At 34.6% G+C, this 20,181-nt stretch overlaps 1 protein-coding gene across 12 annotated transcripts in view; it reads right to left on the bottom strand.

Moving 5' to 3' along the window:
* OSBPL8 (oxysterol binding protein like 8) overlaps positions 1 to 20,181 on the bottom strand; it is a 211,942-nt gene that overhangs the window by 30,708 nt on the left and 161,053 nt on the right. For all 12 annotated transcript variants that reach the window (XM_030938778.1, XM_010362636.2, XM_030938780.1 and 9 more), the window contains 10 exons: positions 19,626 to 19,703; positions 16,811 to 16,912; positions 14,620 to 14,823; positions 11,243 to 11,327; positions 9,478 to 9,649; positions 7,293 to 7,530; positions 6,519 to 6,703; positions 3,493 to 3,574; positions 3,090 to 3,188; positions 1,188 to 1,284 (listed from right to left, as the gene is read on the bottom strand). In XM_030938778.1, the coding sequence (XP_030794638.1) occupies positions 1,188 to 1,284; positions 3,090 to 3,188; positions 3,493 to 3,574; positions 6,519 to 6,703; positions 7,293 to 7,530; positions 9,478 to 9,649; positions 11,243 to 11,327; positions 14,620 to 14,823; positions 16,811 to 16,912; positions 19,626 to 19,703 (1,342 nt within the window). The remainder of the gene's footprint in view (positions 1 to 1,187; positions 1,285 to 3,089; positions 3,189 to 3,492; positions 3,575 to 6,518; positions 6,704 to 7,292; positions 7,531 to 9,477; positions 9,650 to 11,242; positions 11,328 to 14,619; positions 14,824 to 16,810; positions 16,913 to 19,625; positions 19,704 to 20,181) is intronic.

The raw sequence follows: 20,181 nt of genomic DNA, 5'->3' as shown, positions 1-20,181 counted from the left end.
TCTGACAATCTTAAATTCAATCTAGATTTAATAGATTCTTTCAAATTATAAAGGAACAGAGAGCTCTGATGTATATAAATTGTACCATAACACAGAAAAAAGGCCCACTGATGAAGTAATCCCAGAAAGCGAGCTATGCACCTCGTACTCCATAAAAATTTCTGTAAGGGTAGAACACACACTCAGAAAAGCCATTTATACTACAGTCAGGGTAGAAGAATGGAGGGATGAAAGGTGAAGTAGGTAAGAAATATATCAAATATAAAATATATATAAACTTAAGGAAAAATAAAAACAAGCAATCACCATCTTAAACAAAACAAGGTTAAAAAAAAAAAAAAAACCAAAACCAAACGAAAACAAACATCAAGGGAAATAAAAGATACCTTGAAGAAATATAACAACACACACCAGGTTCCTGATCAAAAACTACTCTTAGATATCCCTGTGGTAGACTTAACTATGGCTCACCACATGCTCAGGTAACCAAACCTTGGATTTCTGTTTACATACTTTATTTTTCCTTTTTTATCATAATAATTTTTTTCACTCAGGTTTAAAATTCTTTGGTTGAAATTTAATTGTTCTTCATTTAAACATTTTAAAAAACTATATAAAAGCATTTTAAGGTTATATATGTTTTACTGGTATATAGCTTTGGCAATGATTTGTTTGAACTGTCAAGTTTTTGTATTAATGTTTCCTACTATAACCTTTTCTCTATTTTCCCTTGTACTTGCAAACAGTTTTTTTTTGGTATGTTATTTAATTCAAAGTTAAATATATTTACCGATTGACCCTGGGCCAGTTCTCCTAAACATACTTGAATTCTTCCTCTCTGTTCAAAGACTACAATAGAATGACTGATCCCTTAGATACACTGAGATGAAACACAAAAAACTGGTCAGACTAAAGGCAAAAGAAATACTTTATGCACTAAAGGGCTATAATGGGCAATCATTCTGTCTTTTCATAAGTGATGTTTGTGATATATTTACATATATGTGATGAATACATAAGCCACACCTTTATGAGTGGGCAGAAAAAAGCCATTATTCAAGGAAAGATGATACTTAAAAACGACAAACTCCATGTTGCAAATAGCCCATGACGCTGACTAAATAAAAGCTCACCAGAAAATAATACCTCCCAGGAATGGGTGCAAGTTGGGACAGGGGGAAACTCACCATAAAACTTGGACTTAGCCAGGATACTACCACTAAGACAAAATCCATCTTTTCGATTACTAACATAAAAGGCAGATATTGGTGGATGATGGGACACCTATTAAACACAAGAAAAAACATGCATATATAAAATATAAAAACATGTTTATATAAAGTATAAAAAGATAAGCATATTATTGTGTCATTATCAAAAGTTCAAGCCTTATAATAAGAAAAAACATTTAATAAGCAGTAAAATTAAGTATTGATGGTTATAGTAACCAGCCTCTTGTCTCCTAGTGAGACCCACACTCCTGGTATTCACATAGGCCCCTCTTATATTGTACTGAAATTGGTTTGTGTGGAAGTGACACTACGTAATTTCTGAAATTAGGTTACAAAGCACCTTCCACGTTGGGGGCTGTCTCTCTGCCGATCTCTCAATCATTAGTTCTGAAAAGCCAGCTTTCAGATTGTGAAAAACCCTACAGAGAGGCCTATGTGATGAAGAACTGAGTTCTTCTGTCAACAGCCATGTGATGAACCTGGACATGAATCTTCCTATCCAGTCAAGCCTGTAGATGACTGCAAAGCTGGCTGACAGTTTGACTGCAAGCTCACTAGAAATCCTGAGCCGGAACCACCCAGCTAAGCAGATCTCGGATTCCTGAACCTCATCATATGAGATAATAAGTACTGCTTTAACCCATTCAGTTTTGGCAGTAATTTTTTAGACAGCAATGGATAACTAATATAGTGATTAGTCTTCATATGGATTACTGAATGACTATAGGAAACAAAAATAAAAAACATGTTATTTAATAATCTAATGCCTTCAACAATATATTTACTTCTTACGTTCTCTTTACATGAGACAAACTAAAATCACCATCTCAAGCTTCTTAATTTCATGAAGAATTAAATCATTGACTTTTAAAAAATTTAATATAGATGAGTGGTTTTGACTTGAGGGGGTTATCAAAACCTCTAGGAGAAGGTTTTCCAAAGAACACATGGTCTTCTCATTCTCCTTACACTCAAAGTGAGGATTACCATAATAAGGAGCCACTGTTATTGAAAGAGAATGTCATATGCCTCAAGTTTATGCAGACAGAAGACTGAAAATCATGATTATGGATGTATATGAGTTCAAATTAATGAAAGTTTAAAAACTAAAATATTTTCTGTCTGTATACAACAAAAAGAGAGGTATCACAGGGGAGAAGAGGGAATTGAAGCTAACAATTCAATTAGGAAAATAAATATTCTGTAAAAAGGTAAACAATACAAATGTTAAAATAATAGCTTAATGGATAATCACAAAAACAATACAGAAGTTTGAGAAGGGAAAAATCACTGGGAGCTGCAGTCATTTGGATCATGAAGGATAAGCGAGTCAGGGTTTGTTTTGATAAAGAACACCTAAGAAGAAATACTGGAGTGGGAGAATTAAATTTAAAAATGAGGCAAGAAACTGTGAGATCAGGTTACCTAGTCATGAACTGCACAGGTTTGACTACTGTGGAGAATTAGAAAGGTATTAATTTGAGATAAATTTGGAAAAGATATAGAGGACTTTGAATGCCAGACAAATGAATGCCACACCACTGAATAATTCTGAGCATGATCAGAAGTTGTTTTGGAAATATGAGTTCGGCCAAAAAAAAAAAATTAAAAAAAGGGCAGGGGGTATAGCAAAGGAAAAACACATATTTATTTTTGGTCAAAGGATTCCATGACTGTAATAATAATACCTATTAATATGACATTTAGTAGTATTTAATACTAAAAGGTTAAATGTTTACCAAATGTGCACAAATAAGAAAGGCTAAATAATAGTGAGTTTACTGAGTAAATATTTTCTATAAAAATATTCCAGTAACTTCCAGATAAGTTTTGTTTCCATACATGCATTTCTAATACCTGTTCAGCAATATAAAAAGTTTTGCTGTTTGTTCTGGGATGAATCCATAAACAACGAAAAGTCTCGCCAAGTATAGGATTATAAGGTTTCTTCAGTCCCTGGTTTAAAAAAAAAATGCAATTTCAAATTACAAATACAAAGGATTCAAAATAGCTTAAACTAGTCAAAATGGGTTTAACTGTACCATCTGGGAACCATCCTTATAAAATTTCAAAGTAAATAAAATTTACATTAAATAAAATTAAACTACTTCAATAATAATACAGGTCTTAATGATCAGGTATTTTGCAATTTTGCTAAGTCAAAGAAGCCCAGTAATGTAATTGTTAACAATCTACAGATTACATAAAATATAAAGCACTCATAAAACACTAAAGACAATAAAATACAAACAAACATTACCTTTGGCTTTTTATAGAATCCTGACAAATACCATTTCACTACTTTCTTCAAACGGAAATAAGGATTTTCTTCAAGAGCAGCCCTAAAACACAAAATGGTAAACAAAAATTTTACAAAATAAATCACAAATTCTCTCTCACATTTATTAATAACTGAGTATGAAATATGATTAGAAAACATAATTCTTATTTTAAATGGATGACAAAACAACCATGTAATCAATTTTCAACCATGTAAATCCATTTCTGTTTTTCTTAACCTGGTCACATTTTCCCATTCTTTGGTACACTGCCTGAGTCTTTGCTAAAGTAGTTTTTGGAAACTCTCCAAACCAAGGTTTCTGAATTGGGATTCTGCAGAACCTGAGATGTTGTTAGTGACTCTGTGAAAATTGTGATTAAAAAAAATAAAAATGGATTTTGGATTCATGCACTATGTGATTTCTAGCATTTGCAATGATAGGCAGTGGCCAAGCAGCCTCATTAACAATCCTGATAGAAGTCTTCAGCCTCATATGTCAGTGAAAGACCAATGTTTACTTGGTTGAGTCCATTCTCAGTTGTTGATGTTAGAGTAGATCAATGGTAACTGGTGGGTGCTGTAGTACATGGAGGGGAGGACATACGTTGACGTTAGCCTCTTTTGTGCAAAGTACTTATCTAAATATAGGATTTTATGGGTATGCAGTCCTTAGTACAAAACACAGAAGTTTCAAATTACAAATATGAAGCAGAGTCAAAATAATTAAATCAATACAGAAGGTTTTAACCTATTTTTATTCTTCAACTTGCTCTTGTGTACTATCAACTGATTTTCCAGAATAAAAACTCAACCAGAATAATGGATAATCAAAGAGTAATTTTTATTTTAAAGAAGTTTGTAGGAGCCATGACTCAGCTGCCCCCCATACAATTCTGTTGTTGTGCAATCATTGCAAAAACCTGATTGTGTATGTCTGAAGTAAATTTTACTGAGAAGTTGTTTTTGTTATTGTTGTTTTCTGTTTGTAATGTCGTTACTATACCCTTATTTACAAAAAGGCATTTATGTTTCACAAGCATGTCTGACAGTCCAACGTGGTGATTTTTTTAAAATGAGATGTGAGACAGAAGAGCACAGACCTAGGCTTATTGACAATTGTGCTAAGTTGAAAGCTTGTGTTTTTCTGGAGTAGCAACCCTCTGATTGCTCTCTGTCCATCTTGGCTTAAATTCCCTTACTATGCAATTTTATTTTAAAATTAAATATATATAGTTCAAAGGCCAAAGCAATATAAAGAGGTACACATGTCTTGTTACTGCCCCATCTCTCCACACTGTTCCTACTTACCTTCTATAGGTAACTTTTTAAAAAAGTTTCCTTCTAAGTTTTCTTTAGGCATAAACAAGCATATATAAATAAACAGTCCTGTTTTTCTTCAAAAAGGTTTGCAAACTATACATACTCTTCTGTACACCTTGCTTTTTTCACACACAATTCTAGAGGTCCCTCCAGATCAGTTTATGGAATTCTTCCTTATATGGGTGAATGTGTCACACATTATTTAATCAGTACACTGTGCTGGACACTGGAGTTATATCTAATGTTTTATTATTACAAACACTGCTGCAATGATCTTGTGTATATGCCATTCTGTATATGTGGCATTATATCTGTAAGAGTTATTCCCAGAAGTGAGATTAGTGTATCAAATGATGAATGCATCTATACTTTTGGTAAATACTGCCAGATTACCTTCCGGGTGCTGTGCTAGTCTGCACTGCACGTGGTGGTGCATGATCGTCCCTGGTTGCCAACACAACCTTGGCAACAGTGTGTAATGCCAGAAAAGTACAATCTTTCTATTTGGGACAGGGGGCATCTCTCAAGATCTTGTGATTCACAGGAATTTGCCTTATATTCTGAGAGAAATGAATTTCCAGACAGATAAAAGTGCTGAAGATATTAGAACTAGGATATAAAAGGTTTTTGACCTTTTGTCAATGTGATGGATAAACAACAATAACTTACTATAGTTCAAATGTACCTTTTCCTTATTTTGCATGAGGTTTTTACATGTTTAAGGACTGTTCCTATTTCTTCATTTTCCAACTGCCCAGTAATTTCTTCCACTCCTTTTTCTATAGGCTTCCTTTTCTATAGAATCATTTTCATTCAAATTTTAAGAGCTTTTTTTAGGGAGGTTAAACATTTTGTCTATGATGAAATGTGCAAAAATTTCCCAGTTTATCGATTATCTTTTGACTCAGCTTATTATTTTTTTCAATGTTCGCTCATGAAATTTATAGACAGAAACTAGTATTGATAAAGATTCTAAAAATCAGGTCACAGGGCCAGATATCAGTGGCATAGAAAGCACAGTGCCTTGAAACACCATTATTGCTAGAATAGGGGTATCAGGTAAGTAAGAATTGGAAGCATGGACACAAAGTTGCTGTTCCTTGCAAAGTTTACTGGTTTTCCAAGAAATTGCTTGGACAGAGGTGGACAGCACCTCCTCTGCCTCCTTTAAGTGTGCCTTCTTCAAAATTACACTCAGGATCAGCTGGCAGCTTCAGAAGCAAAGAAAATAAGGATTTGTTCCAAAAGCTAGCAACTGGCAGGGCATTTTAGTTCTGGTAAGCCATACATACCTCACAAGCATGCAGACAGATAAGTATGAGCAAAAACAGAGGCCCCAGGATGGAACTGAACAAGGGCTTTCATAGAGGAGAACAAATGATGCCAATCACCTCTCTCTGTGTTAGGTTAGTGAACTGAGGTTAAGGAGCCTATAACACCAGTGTTGTTCAGTAAAGGGTAGAATTCTTGTTTTCCTCAAGCTTATGATATCTCAATTTCACTTCATAAATGGCAACATTATAGCAAAGTATTACATATGCTTCTTACTAAGAAGTGGTAGAGAACAGAGAGTGATGTGTCATTAGAGCCTGATTTTGGAAAGGAATGGTAATTGAAAATAGTACTCTTGAGAGCTTCTAAAATCATGAAGTATTGTCTATTTTAAGAAATAAGAATCTACTTACTCAGATAGGAAATCTGCATGATAGTAGTAATCTGAAAGTTTATCCAGGAAAGAACGGGGTTCCAAAATAAATGTAGGCAGAACCACCTTGGATAGGTCCATGCCAGGACGGACTTGTTTCAATAGTGTCCAGATAAGGCTTTTGTTTTCTTCAGACACAGTTTCTGTTTGAGAAGCCTCACCTGCCTTTATCAATTAATGAAAATTACCAAAACATTACATTTATTTCAGACAGATATGTAAACAAGCCAGCTAATGTTGAAAATATGAATTCTTTTCAGGACTACTCCAAGCATTCTTTAAATGTGGAAACAAAAAGTAATAAAATCTATAGCTATAAAACTTAGGTAAAAAGGGTAGCTGAAAAAGACATCAAAGTGAACAATATGTACAAGAGATCCACTAGAAAAATATTATAGCCTATTATTTTACACTACATTTACTTCTATGATGCACTGGCAATAACAACGTTATAAACTCATGCTTCCTTGCAACTTACTTTGCACTGGCAATGACATCAAGCAATATCCTACTTCAAAATCAAGCTTGAAGAAAATATAAACTTTAAATTTAATGGAATATATTGGTATTTATGTGAGTATTTGTGTTTAGTTGTTTGTAAATCCTAATATATTTCATATGTGTGCAACTTTAAAAATATCACATTCTATCACAGAAAAATAGGCAATAGATGAAGCAAATAATATCTTCAATTTCATTGAACAATTCCCAAGAATATGAAAATTCAGAATCTCTAAAAATAACAGATTTCTACCTCTCCAAGTTCTTCATGGCTCTGTTCAGTGTAGGTAGTCTCCTTTAAAGGCTCAACAGGCTCGGGTTCGATATATGAGTCATCTTGTCTTTCTGATGTATCTGTGTCACTTTCTTCACTTTTCCCCATCACCTCATTGTCAGACTCATCATGTTCTTGATCATTTTCTTTATCAGATTTATCAGAATACATATCTTGGTCCTTAAAATGTTGTCGTTCAATTTCACTATCATTTAACCTTAAGGGAAAGAATTTTTAGGAGGAAGAATAAAGGATGTTAAGAATGCTCAATTCATAAATAAAAATTATATACAACATTTATTGAGAATTTACTATGTGCCCAACAGTGTTCTAAGTGTTTTACATAGTGTTAATTCACTTAATCTTCAAAATAACCCTATGAGATAGGTAATATTATTATTCTCATTTTACAGATCAGTAAACAGAGGCATAGAAAAGTTAAAAACCTGGAGAAATGTGAAAAGATGATACTCTGAGCTCTTTGCCTCTCTACCAATTGGGACTAAAATCTTCCAAAACCAAAATTTTAGACTTCTTGCTAGATATTTTTCTTAGTTTTTCAAACAGCATCACTTCCATCAATCTCACTGTCACCTATGGTATGAAGAAAAAATGCAGGTCCAGATAATCCGATTCTCAACTGAACTCAAATAAATTATGACTTTCCGCCTGTATATGAAGGTTTCCAAAGTCACCTCACGAGTCCAAGAAAAAGATATGAAAATGGTAAATGGTAAACAATTATATTAAATTCTATTCATCTGAAAGGTTTAATCCTGAGCAAAAATCCAGAGAATTAAAAATGAAAATTTCAGCTGAAGGAAATGAACCTATGACTAAAATCAAGTAAGTTTTGCTGAATCTACCTATTCTCACTTAAAGTGATTAGGGTAAATAGTCTGTACAAAAAGGGGAAAGTCTTAGAAAGAGGTTCCAACAAACACCCATTCCTCTGTCAGTAGCCCACCCCATTCCATCCTATCTCACTCAGGCACCAGGTATTTGGGATTAAGATAAAGCTCCAGATTGTAGGTCTGCAAAGAAATAAGATAAAAGGTCAGGTAATGGAGATTTTCAAGAGAGTGGGGAAAAAAAGAAAAAAAAAAAAAAACAAAAAACCTGGGCAACATAGTGAGACTATGTCTCAAATAAATAAATAAATAAATAAATAAATAAATAAATAAATAAGCAAGCCAGCCCAGTGTGGTAACACAGGCCTGTAGTTCTAGCTACTGGGGAGGTTGAGACTGGAAGATCGGCTTGAGCCCAGGAGTTCCAGGTTACAGTGAGCTATGATTGTGTCACTGCACTGCAGCCTGGGCAACAGAGTGAGACCCTGGCTCTAAGAATTTTTTTAAAGTAATACAGAGAGAGAGAGAGAAAAAAAGAAACAGGTAAAAGGATAGGGAAGAAATGTTTAAATCAGGCTACATGGAGAAGAGGAGAATAGCAGTCTAACTTTGAGAAGAGCAACCTCAATGCTGATGAAAGTGACTACAGAGCAGAAGCCAAGGAGTGGGGAAAGGGAGGAAACGGAAAAGTCTGATGTTTTTCCTGCAAAGCAACAAAAAGACCTGAATCTCAAGAAAGTCTTTGCACTACTGTCCAGTTTCCTTGGAGAAATGCTTTTTTAGTGTTAACTACAATAAATCCTTCAGGGAATAAAACCACAAATAGGCTACAGTTTCATTCCAAACAGGATATAAATGAATTTCACAGATACCAGGTAGAGTAAGTCCAGTGCCATTACTAAAAACGTGTTACTCTATAGAAAGACAGATTATGTCTCATAGTTATAAAGCTTCACATATGATGTAATATTTGAGACTGATCTTGAATATATGGACAGGAGAAAAAAGCAAGGAGGAGTAGGCAGAAATCATTCTTAATAGAAAGCACATCATGCACAGACAAGGTGAATAATTAGCATGGCTATATTTGGGAAAGATAAAGTAAATCACATTGGCTGGAATCCCTAAGGAAATACATTTCTACACCTGATTATAGCAGCTAAACAAATTTTAAGCCAGGTCTTAGACCATATAACAGGAAGATATGCAAATTTCAGTCCTCGATACACTACTAAAATTCTAGGCCTGCAAACTAATTTTGTGAACAGCACAGTCTCTGAAACATTACCAAATCAGTGGTAATATCTACTTACTGGAAGTTGTCACCACTGTGGAGATTGTTAGCACGTAGTAAGCCATAGAAAGTTACATGTGTGCTATCTGATGAAACGCTCAGGTCATGTTCCTTTCCTTCTCTGATCATTGTACGTTTAAGAAGACTAGAACATTTCAAAGCCAGCTCCAAAGCGTCCATCCAGCACCTTCCTAAATGAACACAGATTCATAAGCAGTATAATTTTTAAAACTATGAAACTAGCATGCATCTTAACTTACCCTGTTACCACTATTTCTTTGAGAAACATGCACTAGGAAAGTTAATCTGAACATAACATCTGCTAGAACTTCTTAATGCAATCTTTCAGTTTTCCAAATGCTTTTCACATACTAAGCAGCTACAAACCACTGATAAATGAATAGTATACAGCATGCATTAGAAAGTATATCCAATCTAAAATAAACATACTTTATTTTTCTAATCTTAGAACATTAACATGCAGTATAATTTGAAGGTATCAAGCAAGGTACATAAAATATACTGGAGGATTTATGGTTCTACTATAAACAAACTATCTGAAGTAACTGTTTTTGGTAATAGGAAGTCTATCCTCAAGATTAACATCCATTCTATTTGTATGTATGAAACTTTTTAAGTCAGGAAAATGCCTATATAATGCTACTATTAACTGCCATATTAGTTAAGAGAAACATTAATAGTTTTATTTTTTAAATAAAAATTTAAAAGCGAATTAGCAGAAAATTTTTCACTCTATTTGTTTGGGGCTCTTAATTTTCATATATATCACTTCAAGATTTGCTGGGAATATCAGTCAAGTAAAGCATTTTCATACTGAAAGCTCATACCTATATTTTAATTTAAAAAAATCATCTGAGGCCAGGTGTGGTGGCTCACGCCTGTAATCCCAGCACTTCGGGAGGCCAAGGCAAGCAGATCATGAGGTCGAGTGTGACACCATCCTGACTAACATGGTGAAACCCCGCCTCTACTAAAAATACAAAAATTAGCTGGGCATGGTGGCGTGTGCCTGTAATCTCAGCTACTCGGGAGGCTGAGGCAGGAGAATGGCTTGTACCAGGGAGTCGGAGGTTGCAGTGAGCTGAGATCGTGCCACTGCACTCTAGCCTGGCAACAGAGCGAGACTCCATCTCAAACACAAAAACAAACAAACAAAAAAACATCAGATAAAAGTAAACTTTGGAAGGTTACAAGATTCCCTACACCAACCTTGTCTAAACTACGAAACATGAAAGCATGAAAGTGAGGACAAAATCTGTTATTAAGATTTGAAAGCTACCTTGATATCATTTAAGTGTTTCTCTCCCCATATTTGCTTCATGAATTAAGTATTAAAGGAGGAATAAAAAAGGTTGTACTCGAATGTCTTATGTAAAAAAAAAAAAAAAAAAAAGTGTATGTCTCATAAATGGTAACATTTAGTAGTAAAATATAAAAAGTATTAAATGTATCTTTAAAATAAAACATGAGTTACCATAAAGATCACTAACAAGTTAAAAGGTGTTAATATGTCCATGGAGGATGAAGAAGAAAACTCTGAACTGCTAACTCATCGGTAAATCACACAATGCTTCCTTTCTATCAGATATCCCTATTTGTCTATTAAGTTACTCATATATTTAGCATTCAAAGCAATTTATGATTACCATGCTTCTGCTGCAAATGCCATACTAAAAATATATTTCCCCAGAAAAATACAAAGTGGCATAAAAAAACTTTTAAAAATGAAGACCAAAATCCAATCCACCAAAAATTATACTTACCATCTGACTCTGAAGTAGCTCGGATGATCAAATAACTGCTAGGTAAGGGCTGAGTAATGGATCCAACCGCTTCACCTTTTGGACCCTTAATAACAAAATAAACAAAATAAATGGTAGAGAGTAAGTATTATGAGATCTCAACTTTATACTATCCAATATTATCTGTAATAATCTAAATCAGGTATGGATTATAATCTAAAAGCAAATAAGCTTTAATTTCGTCATTCTTGACAATGCAAATGTTAAGTATTAAGAAAAATTTTCTAACAAATATATCTCCTTAGCAGAAAACTGAACAAATTAATTATCACTTAAATATTACCTCTACATATTGCTTACATACTAAAAAGAACCTGCAATTTACCATATTAAACCAAATTTTAACTTAACAATGTCCATCCCATGGATACAACTAATGAGATAAGAAATACTAAATTTCTAGAAGGCTAAAGAAAGCATCTGGAAATAGAATTATAATTCAAAAGAAAAAGAGAAATGAATTTTAACTGGGTCTAAGGAAAAATATATCTCTACTTTAAAACCAATGACATATACCTGTTTTTAAACACCAACTATATAAGCTGATTTTATTTTTCCAGAAACATGAAAGAAAAAGAAATTCTGTTGTTGTTGTTGGCTAGGGTTGTTTTATAAGTATACAATACCAACACTAATTAATATCACCAATGCTAAACTTAGGTAGACACAAATCTGGAAAGGAAACTAAGTATTGAATTTAAAATATAATTTTGATACAAAAGCTTAATTTTTAAGTTGTTTTCAAAGGGTTCTTTAAAGTTACCGGGTCAAAAAACAAAACAGATTTCCAAAATGCACAAAACGTCAGAAAGTAAAGATGTAGATTCAAAATGAAAACAGAAAAAAAACTAATATGGCTTTAACAAATACCGTAACCTGCATTTTCAAATAGCTTTACAATTTATGGGCCAGTTCCTAAAACCAGTATACAGTGGGACATGGAATCAGACTGCCTGGGTTTCAATCATAGCTCCATGCTAGAAAAACAGAGTTCAATCTCTTTATGTGTATAATGGGAAGAAACTGTATCCTCCTTATAGGTATGAGAATTAAATAAATGATTTCCTGTAAAATACTAAAGTACCTGACATGAATTCATAGCTGTTACTATTTCCTAATCATAAACACTGGCTTCCAAAATATTTAAACAATATCCTAAGTAGGTTTTGCTTATGGGAAGTATTTATATAATTATACAGATTTCTCTCTTCTTCCAATATTAAGAATTAAATATTATAAATTTGACATTAAAATACTGATTTTAATTGACATTAAAATCATTAATATAATGGCCTAAAATTTATTTTAATGCTTGCAATTCCTAAGAGTAGTAGAATACTATATATATACACACACACATGTGTATATACATAGTATTTTTGTATATGTGTATATGTATACATATATTTTGTTGTTGTTGTTTAAAAAGGTTTTGAAAGTCATTTTCTCCACTTGAGAATCGCTTAATATATAAATGTCAGAGGTTTGGGGGTTTAAATTCTTTCCCCTGCGGGAAGCACCTAACCTCAGAATGGAACTAACTCGGTAATCCCAAATTTATTCTCGCTGTGACTCCAGACTACTGAAATAAAGATTAAAAAGTACAAGTTTTTTCCTAAGTGTATGTATATTGCGTTATTAAGCAATACCTTCCCCGCCTCCCAAAAAGGATTAAGCTACTTTTAGTTAATCATAATCTCAATTAGGTGGTTTTCCCTAAATGAGAAATTCTAACTTCTTTATTCTATGATAACTGGCCTTCTTAGAAACTAAAGCAATGATCATTTTGTAAAAACTCAAACTAGGCTAGGCATGGTGGCTCACATCTGTAATCTCAGCACTTTGGGAGGCTGAGGCAGGAGGGCCCAGGAAATCAAGACCAGCCTGGGCAACATAGAAAGACCCTATCTCTACAAAATTATTTTAAAAAATTAGCTGAGCATGGTGGCATGTGCCTGTGGTCCTAGCTACTTGGGAGGCTGGGGTGGGAGAACTGCTTAGGCACAGGAGGTTGAGGCTGCAGTGAGCAATGATCATGCCACTGCAGTCTAGCCTAGGTGACAGTAAAATCTTGCCTAAAAAACACACATACATACACAAAACCACTTAAACTTGACTCATTTATTCTGTTAGTATAATGCTTTTTTTTTTTTGAGACAGGGTCTTGCTCTGTTGCACAGGCTGAAATGCAGTGGCATGCTCATGGCTCGCTGAAACCTCCTTGATCTCTCCCAAGCTCAAGTGATCCTCCCACCGCAGACTCCTGAATAGCTGGGACTACAGGTACATGTCACCACACTCGGCTAATTTTTGGATTTTTTGTAGAGACAGGGTTTCACTATGTTGCCCAGGCTGGTCTCGAATTCCTGAGCTCAAGCGATCCAACTGCTCTGGCCTACGAAAGTGCTGAGATTACAGGAATGAGCCACTGCATCCAGCCACAGTAATGCTTTTCAGTTATAAAAAACATTAATGCTTCATCTTTTTTTTTTTTTTTTTTTTTTTGAGACGGAGTCTTGCTCTGTCGCCCAGGCTGGAGTGCAGTGGCCAGATCTCAGCTCACTGCAAGCTCCGCCTCCCGGGTTTTACGCCATTCTCCTGCCTCAGCCTCCCGAGTAGCTGGGACTACAGGCGCCCGCCACCACGCCTGGCTAGTTTTTTGTATTTTTTTAGTAGAGACGGGGTTTCACTGTGTTAGCCAGGATGGTCTCGATCTCCTGACCTCGTGATCCGCCCGTCTCGGCCTCCCAAAGTGCTGGGATTACAGGCTTGAGCCACCGTGCCCGGCCTAATGCTTCATCTTTAAAGACACCTGTCTCTTTCTCAAGAGTAAGTAATTAAAAAAAAAATTTTTTTTAAGAGTAAATAAGATTGCTTCTGCTTATAATAGGCTTCCCATCACACCTTTACATCACTACAGGAAAGACCACAAAAAAAAAAAAAAAAGGCAATTTCTGTTCCAGGGATTCTACTTACCATTTTGATAAAGAGAAAAAACATGGGGCGGGCCGCGGGAAACAAAACAAAACCAACAACAATAAATGTAATACAATGTTACAAAGCTGAGTTAGTAATTGCAAACTGAAAAACATAGTACAAATTGAATCCCCAAGGGCAAAAGAGATAAAAAGATGCAATATAAAAAGTTAGACCTCAAAGGTAAAGCTTTTTGGTGCATATTTTTTTGTGAGTAGAGGCAGAATGGGGAATAATGCACTGGAAAGCACAACAGATTTATAAGTCCTGGCAGAGGACTAAACTCATTTGATTGATTTATCTCAGTTCTATTCATGGATTATCATCTTTACCTTTCACCTATATAACAAGCGCTTACATACCTTCACTGCCCAAATAGATTGCTCCAAAGGATGAAAAAGTTTGAAACAAAAGCCATCCTTTTTTGATGGACGTTCAATGATTTCACAGGCATTCAGAAGAACTGTTCCTACCCACTGACCATTTTTTTGGGTTTTATAGATCAGTAGCACCCCAGGTTTCAACACACACCATAACTTGGTCCAGCTCTTTAGAGTACCACGAATCTACAGAAAGATAAATTTATTTTAAAAATGAAGATCTGTTCCCCAAGGTCCAAACCAAAAAACTGCAAATATGATGTTTTAATCTAAAATTTCCATAACATGCACACTTTAAATATTTTATTTAAAAGCCACTACATGGTAAGCACGGCAAACAGACATGAAAACGACATGGCTCTTGTTTCTAAGATGCTTAAATTTTAGTGAGAGACAGGCCAACAGTTTCGAAATAGTGTACTAAGTAGAATAATTTTCCTAATCTCCCTGACCAGGTCAGGGGCCATTAAAATATACTTTCCTAGTACTGAGATTCTTCTTTTTGTAACATTGATCATGGCTGTAATCTTATTTGTGTGTATATGATGATTCTGCTTAAAATAATTTTTCCCCTTTACCACATCAACAGTGCTGAAAACACTGCTGGAACACACTAGGCATTCCCTAAGTATTTGGTGAGTGGTAGGAAGAGAAAATAATTTCCTCCTAGCCCCTAAAATTACCTTATTCAAATTACTTTGTTCCCAGTAATTACATAAAGTATGCCATATAAATTTATTGGAGGATATTTTAAAATACAAGTTACATGAATCCCTATACTCTCATAAAATGTTCCTTATCCTAGGGTTTAACGCTATGTCAATAGTAAGTCTAAAACTACTTTTTCTATAAATTTCTATTTCCATCACCTATTAAAATTGTATCTATGCAATTCAGTGAATTCAAAACAGTGAAAGGATGTTAATATTTAGATCAAAAATAAGAATTATACTTTTATTTACTGTAAAACATCTGTTATTTCAATGCACCTACATGAAGTATGAAATAACACAGGATTTCCTAATCCCCCAAATAGGCATACCACAGTAACTCTCAACAAGAAACATTTAGAAAGAAGGAGTTTGGAGCCAGGCATGAAGAAAAGAGAAAATCTAAGATATGTGTATATGTAAAAGAATGGTAAGACAAGAGACGTGAAAGGAAGACAGGTATTCTGAAATAACATTTTGGATCGTGGAGATGCAACAGAACACGGAGGACAAATTATCAGAAGGAAGGTAAGGTAGAGAAAGTCAGCCAGAGAATGTGTTGGGGACTTAATAGAAGGCAGCTTTAACTCTGAAAAACCCAAGTGAGAACTTGAGCTAATGCACTTCTAAGTAGAGTCAAAACAAGTTGGAAGGTGTTATTAGCACAAGATTGAAAACCCTAGAATTAGTTACCTGAATTGTCAGGGAAACTATCACTAGACTCTCATTTTAGTGAGGGGAGTCCTATGACAGATCTCATAAGGCTTATGAGGTCAGAGGCCTTAGTAAGTCTTGGCAAAAGTGGAAAGTTTTCAGGGTTGGGGTGATTCTCAGGTACACGCCAAGTACTAAAATTTTCTGTGAGTCAGAGTCCTACAAGATCACTCTTAAACTTAGGATCCCTACAGCTGTCTTTCAGATAAGAATGAGAAAGAGGATAGAGTGACCAGGATGAAAGAAAAGGAAATAAAAATAACCAGAGGCCAAAAGAATAGGGTCTGGAAACAGCAACGTGTGCCTGTCTGATAATTAACAATTTTCATTTTTAAAAAATATATTATGTATCCAACTATTTAAAAATAGCTTTTATATTAAGTTTGTCTCATCTTTTCAATAACATACTAAGTGTACGGTAATACTTAACAATAATTGGAATAGCAAGCAACGTATTTTTTACAGCACATTGTATTAGACAACATATCACACAAATCTAAAAGCTTTTTTAAAAGAACTGCTATACTGTATGTAATTGATGCTACTGTTAAGAAAGACATTAAGATTCCTTCTCTTCATTAAGATGGGAACACAGAACCTCCGGGAATACAATAATAGTTTCTTTGCCAGTGAAAAACAATCATCTTAGGAGTTGTTTTTGTCTTGTAGGCTTTAGGTATACTCTGGGCTTTTCCATCCCAGTAGATGAACATCCAGCAATCTGAATTCATGATTCAAAACACACTGACCTTCAACCAATCAGCCATAACAATAACAGAAGGATCTGTGATTGTACTGAGCAGCTCCTTTGTGGCTCTTTTCTTTTCTTCTCGGTAATTTTTCTTTTGTACCTATTTTATAGAAATAATAGAAAAGCTAAAAACTCAACAGAAATGAGCAATTTATTTTAAGTTCAGGGGTACAAACGCAGGTTTGTTATATAGGTAAACCTGTGTCATGGGGGTCTGTTGTACCTATTTTATCACTCAGGTATTAAGCCTACTACCCATTACTTACTTTTCCTGATCCTCTCCTTCCTCCCACCCTCACCCTCTGAAAGGCTCCAGTGTGGGTTGTTTCCCTCTGTGTGTCCATGTGTTCTCATGATTTTGTTTCCACTTCTAAGTCAGAACATGCAGTATTGGTTTTTCTATTTCTGAGTTAGTTTGCTAAGGATAATGCCCTCCAGCTCCATCCATGTCTCTGTAAAAGACATGATCTCATTCTTTACTATGGCTACATAATATTCCATGGTGTACCACATTTTCTTTATCCAGTCTCTCATTGATGGGCATTTAGGATGATTCCATGTCTTTGCTATTGTGAATAGTGCTGCAATGAACATACACATGCATGTGTCTTTATAATAGAACGATTACATTCCTTTGGGTATATACCCAATAATGGGATTGCTAGGTCGCATAGTTCTGTCTTTAGGTCTCTGTGGAATCACCACACTGTCTTTTATCCTAATAGTCTAGTATTCTAAAGAGGTTTAGAATTTCATAGTATAAAATTCTAAACCGCTTTAGAATTCCAGAATCTGACAATAAAAATACTATAGTTTTTTTTTTTTTATTTTTTAGCAGGAGTTAGTCTTAGACAACCAAGGTTAGAATCTAGTTTTTCTGACCACTAGTGCAGTTCTACATATCTTTTAAATAATTTTACCTCTTTTTTTTTTTTGAGACAGTCTCACTCTATAACCCAGGCTGGGGTGCAGTGGTGGAATCTCAGCTCACTGAACCTCCATCTCCTGGGTTAAGGCAATTCTTGTGCCTTGGCCTCCCAAGCAGCTGGGATTATAGGCATATGCCACCATGCCCGGCTAAGTTTTGTATTTTTTGTAGAGATGGGGTTTCACCATGTTGGCCAGAATGGTCTTGAACTCCTGGCCTCAAGTGATCCTCCCACCTCTCAAAGTGCTGGGATTACAGGCGTGAGCCACCACACCTGGCCAATTTTACCTCTTTTTAATCACACAATGCATTAACACAACCTCACAATAAAAATTTCAAACATAAAGCTAGAAGCCATTTTTATTATACCCCATCCTATTCCAATCCTCTAAACTGATGACTGTTAATCTTCTGGAAAACACTGTCTTTTCAGACCTTTTCTAAGTAACAACCTATAAAACATTTACATTTTGTGTTTAGCATGCAAAAAGTTCCCCCAGTAAACATTTTTTGAAGAGTATTCATGTCTGTATCATTCTCATTCTTTTAAATGTTACATAGGATTCCTACTGCAAATTAAAATCATAAGAGCTCTAACACTGAGGGCATTCTGTGAACCAGCCACAGTTCTAAGCACTTTACTTGTATTGTCATTACCTCATTTAATCCTCACAACATTGTGAAGCAGAAGTATTATTATCCTTGTTTTATAGATAAGAAAACTGAGGTAGAGAGAGTAACCTGCTCAGAATCACACATTTAGTAAATTGTAGAGTCAGCATTCAAACAGAGGCAGACTAGCTCCCAAAGCTATTATTTTAACCACTGGCCTATACTGCTTCTAAAATATTTATTAATATATTCTCTTACTGATAGAAACCTTCTCTGTTACCAATTTTTTCAGATAACAAAGAATGCCACAACTGTTTGCAACTGAAGTTTTGCTCTCTTTCCCAATACTAACATGTAAGTTATACATAATTAAGAAGCCATAACTATAAAATTAGTTTATCCAAAATATCAAAGTTTCACCTTCATAAGTAAGTTAATTCTAATCATTTGGGGAATCAGCAGTGGACTAATGAGGTCTTACTGTTGCTTTGTTGTTATAATTCGGATAGGGGAAGAGTGATGATAACCTATTAGTGACAACATTTTTAAAAACTAACAAAATCTTACACCAGAAAAGTTGCATTTAATGATAAACAGACTAGACATAATACAATTTTAATAATTCTGTACCCCCAAAACTTTAGATTTTGGTCTTTATTAATCCATCTGATTTAATATTGGATGCAAATACAAATATATATAGGACCAGGCATGGAACACAAATGGTAAAATAGACTAGGCAGGAACCAGAGCCAGTTGGAAAGCAAGTGTTTCTTAAGCTCCAGATTCTATGGCCACTCAGGAAGGTAAGCCCAATGCTACATATTTCTCAGAGAAATTGGATAGCTGAACTTTTAATTAACTGTTGGGTCAAAATTTTAAAACATTATGCAGGTCAAGTTCAGGCCATGACCCAGGAGTTAGCAATCTCTAATTTCAATGGGTGCCAGAGTTCCCATCAGGAGTTCCACAACACAGGGATGATATACCTAGTTCGGATACATTTGTGTAGAGATATCAAGTCCTTAGCCTCTGCAGCTGCCATTTGAGGCCTGAAGCAGTCTGCTCTGGGACAGTCATCAATCAGCCTTATCAGTTGACCACAGTGTACCATACAAATATTAACATTTTCTATGTATGCCTGCCTGTCTGTACCACTGGATGTTTTTTCTTTCTTTAGGAACACACATATATATTTATCTTATTAGCCTACTTCCAAACACACATGCAAAGCACAATGTAAATTACCTTTCAGAAATAACTGGGAACTAACCTTAAGAGATTCTTTTTTTGTGAGTTTGCTTGAAGTTGAACTGTCCTTCTCTGAGCCATTATAAAGTTTAGATTCAGACTGAAATCATACACAAACAGAAGAGACATAATTAAAGCCTTCAGATTTTCTACACATAGCATAAAAATTAATGTTAAAACTATGTGACACCTTTCTCATTTATTGCTATGATTTAAGCAAATGTCAATTTTCAAATAGAATTTTTCCCTATATAGTATGTCTTTAAAAATGAATCCATGTTAAATCTATAAATATAAAAAAGTTAAAACTAATCAGTATACAAACCTACAATGTGAAGTTAAGTAAGATCATTTGTAGATTTTACATTTTTTTTTAAAGAGTATTTCTAAGAACATATATAATTATTTATTCCTAGGACAAAAGTAGCCAAAGTAATGTTATCTTTTAACAGTTTAAATATTCTTAAAACAAACAAACAAACAAAAGACACAAATTCTAACAAGCTGACGCACATATTGCCCTGCTTCTACTCCTCCTTCAACAGGAAGAAATACAAACACTTTTAGAAACCAGTATT

Source organism: Rhinopithecus roxellana, chromosome 10 (assembly GCF_007565055.1).
Source record: "Rhinopithecus roxellana isolate Shanxi Qingling chromosome 10, ASM756505v1, whole genome shotgun sequence".
In the NCBI taxonomy this organism is placed as follows: Eukaryota; Metazoa; Chordata; class Mammalia; order Primates; family Cercopithecidae; genus Rhinopithecus; species Rhinopithecus roxellana.
Note: the sequence above shows the minus strand (reverse complement) of the source record. Positions and strands in the feature narration are given on the sequence as shown.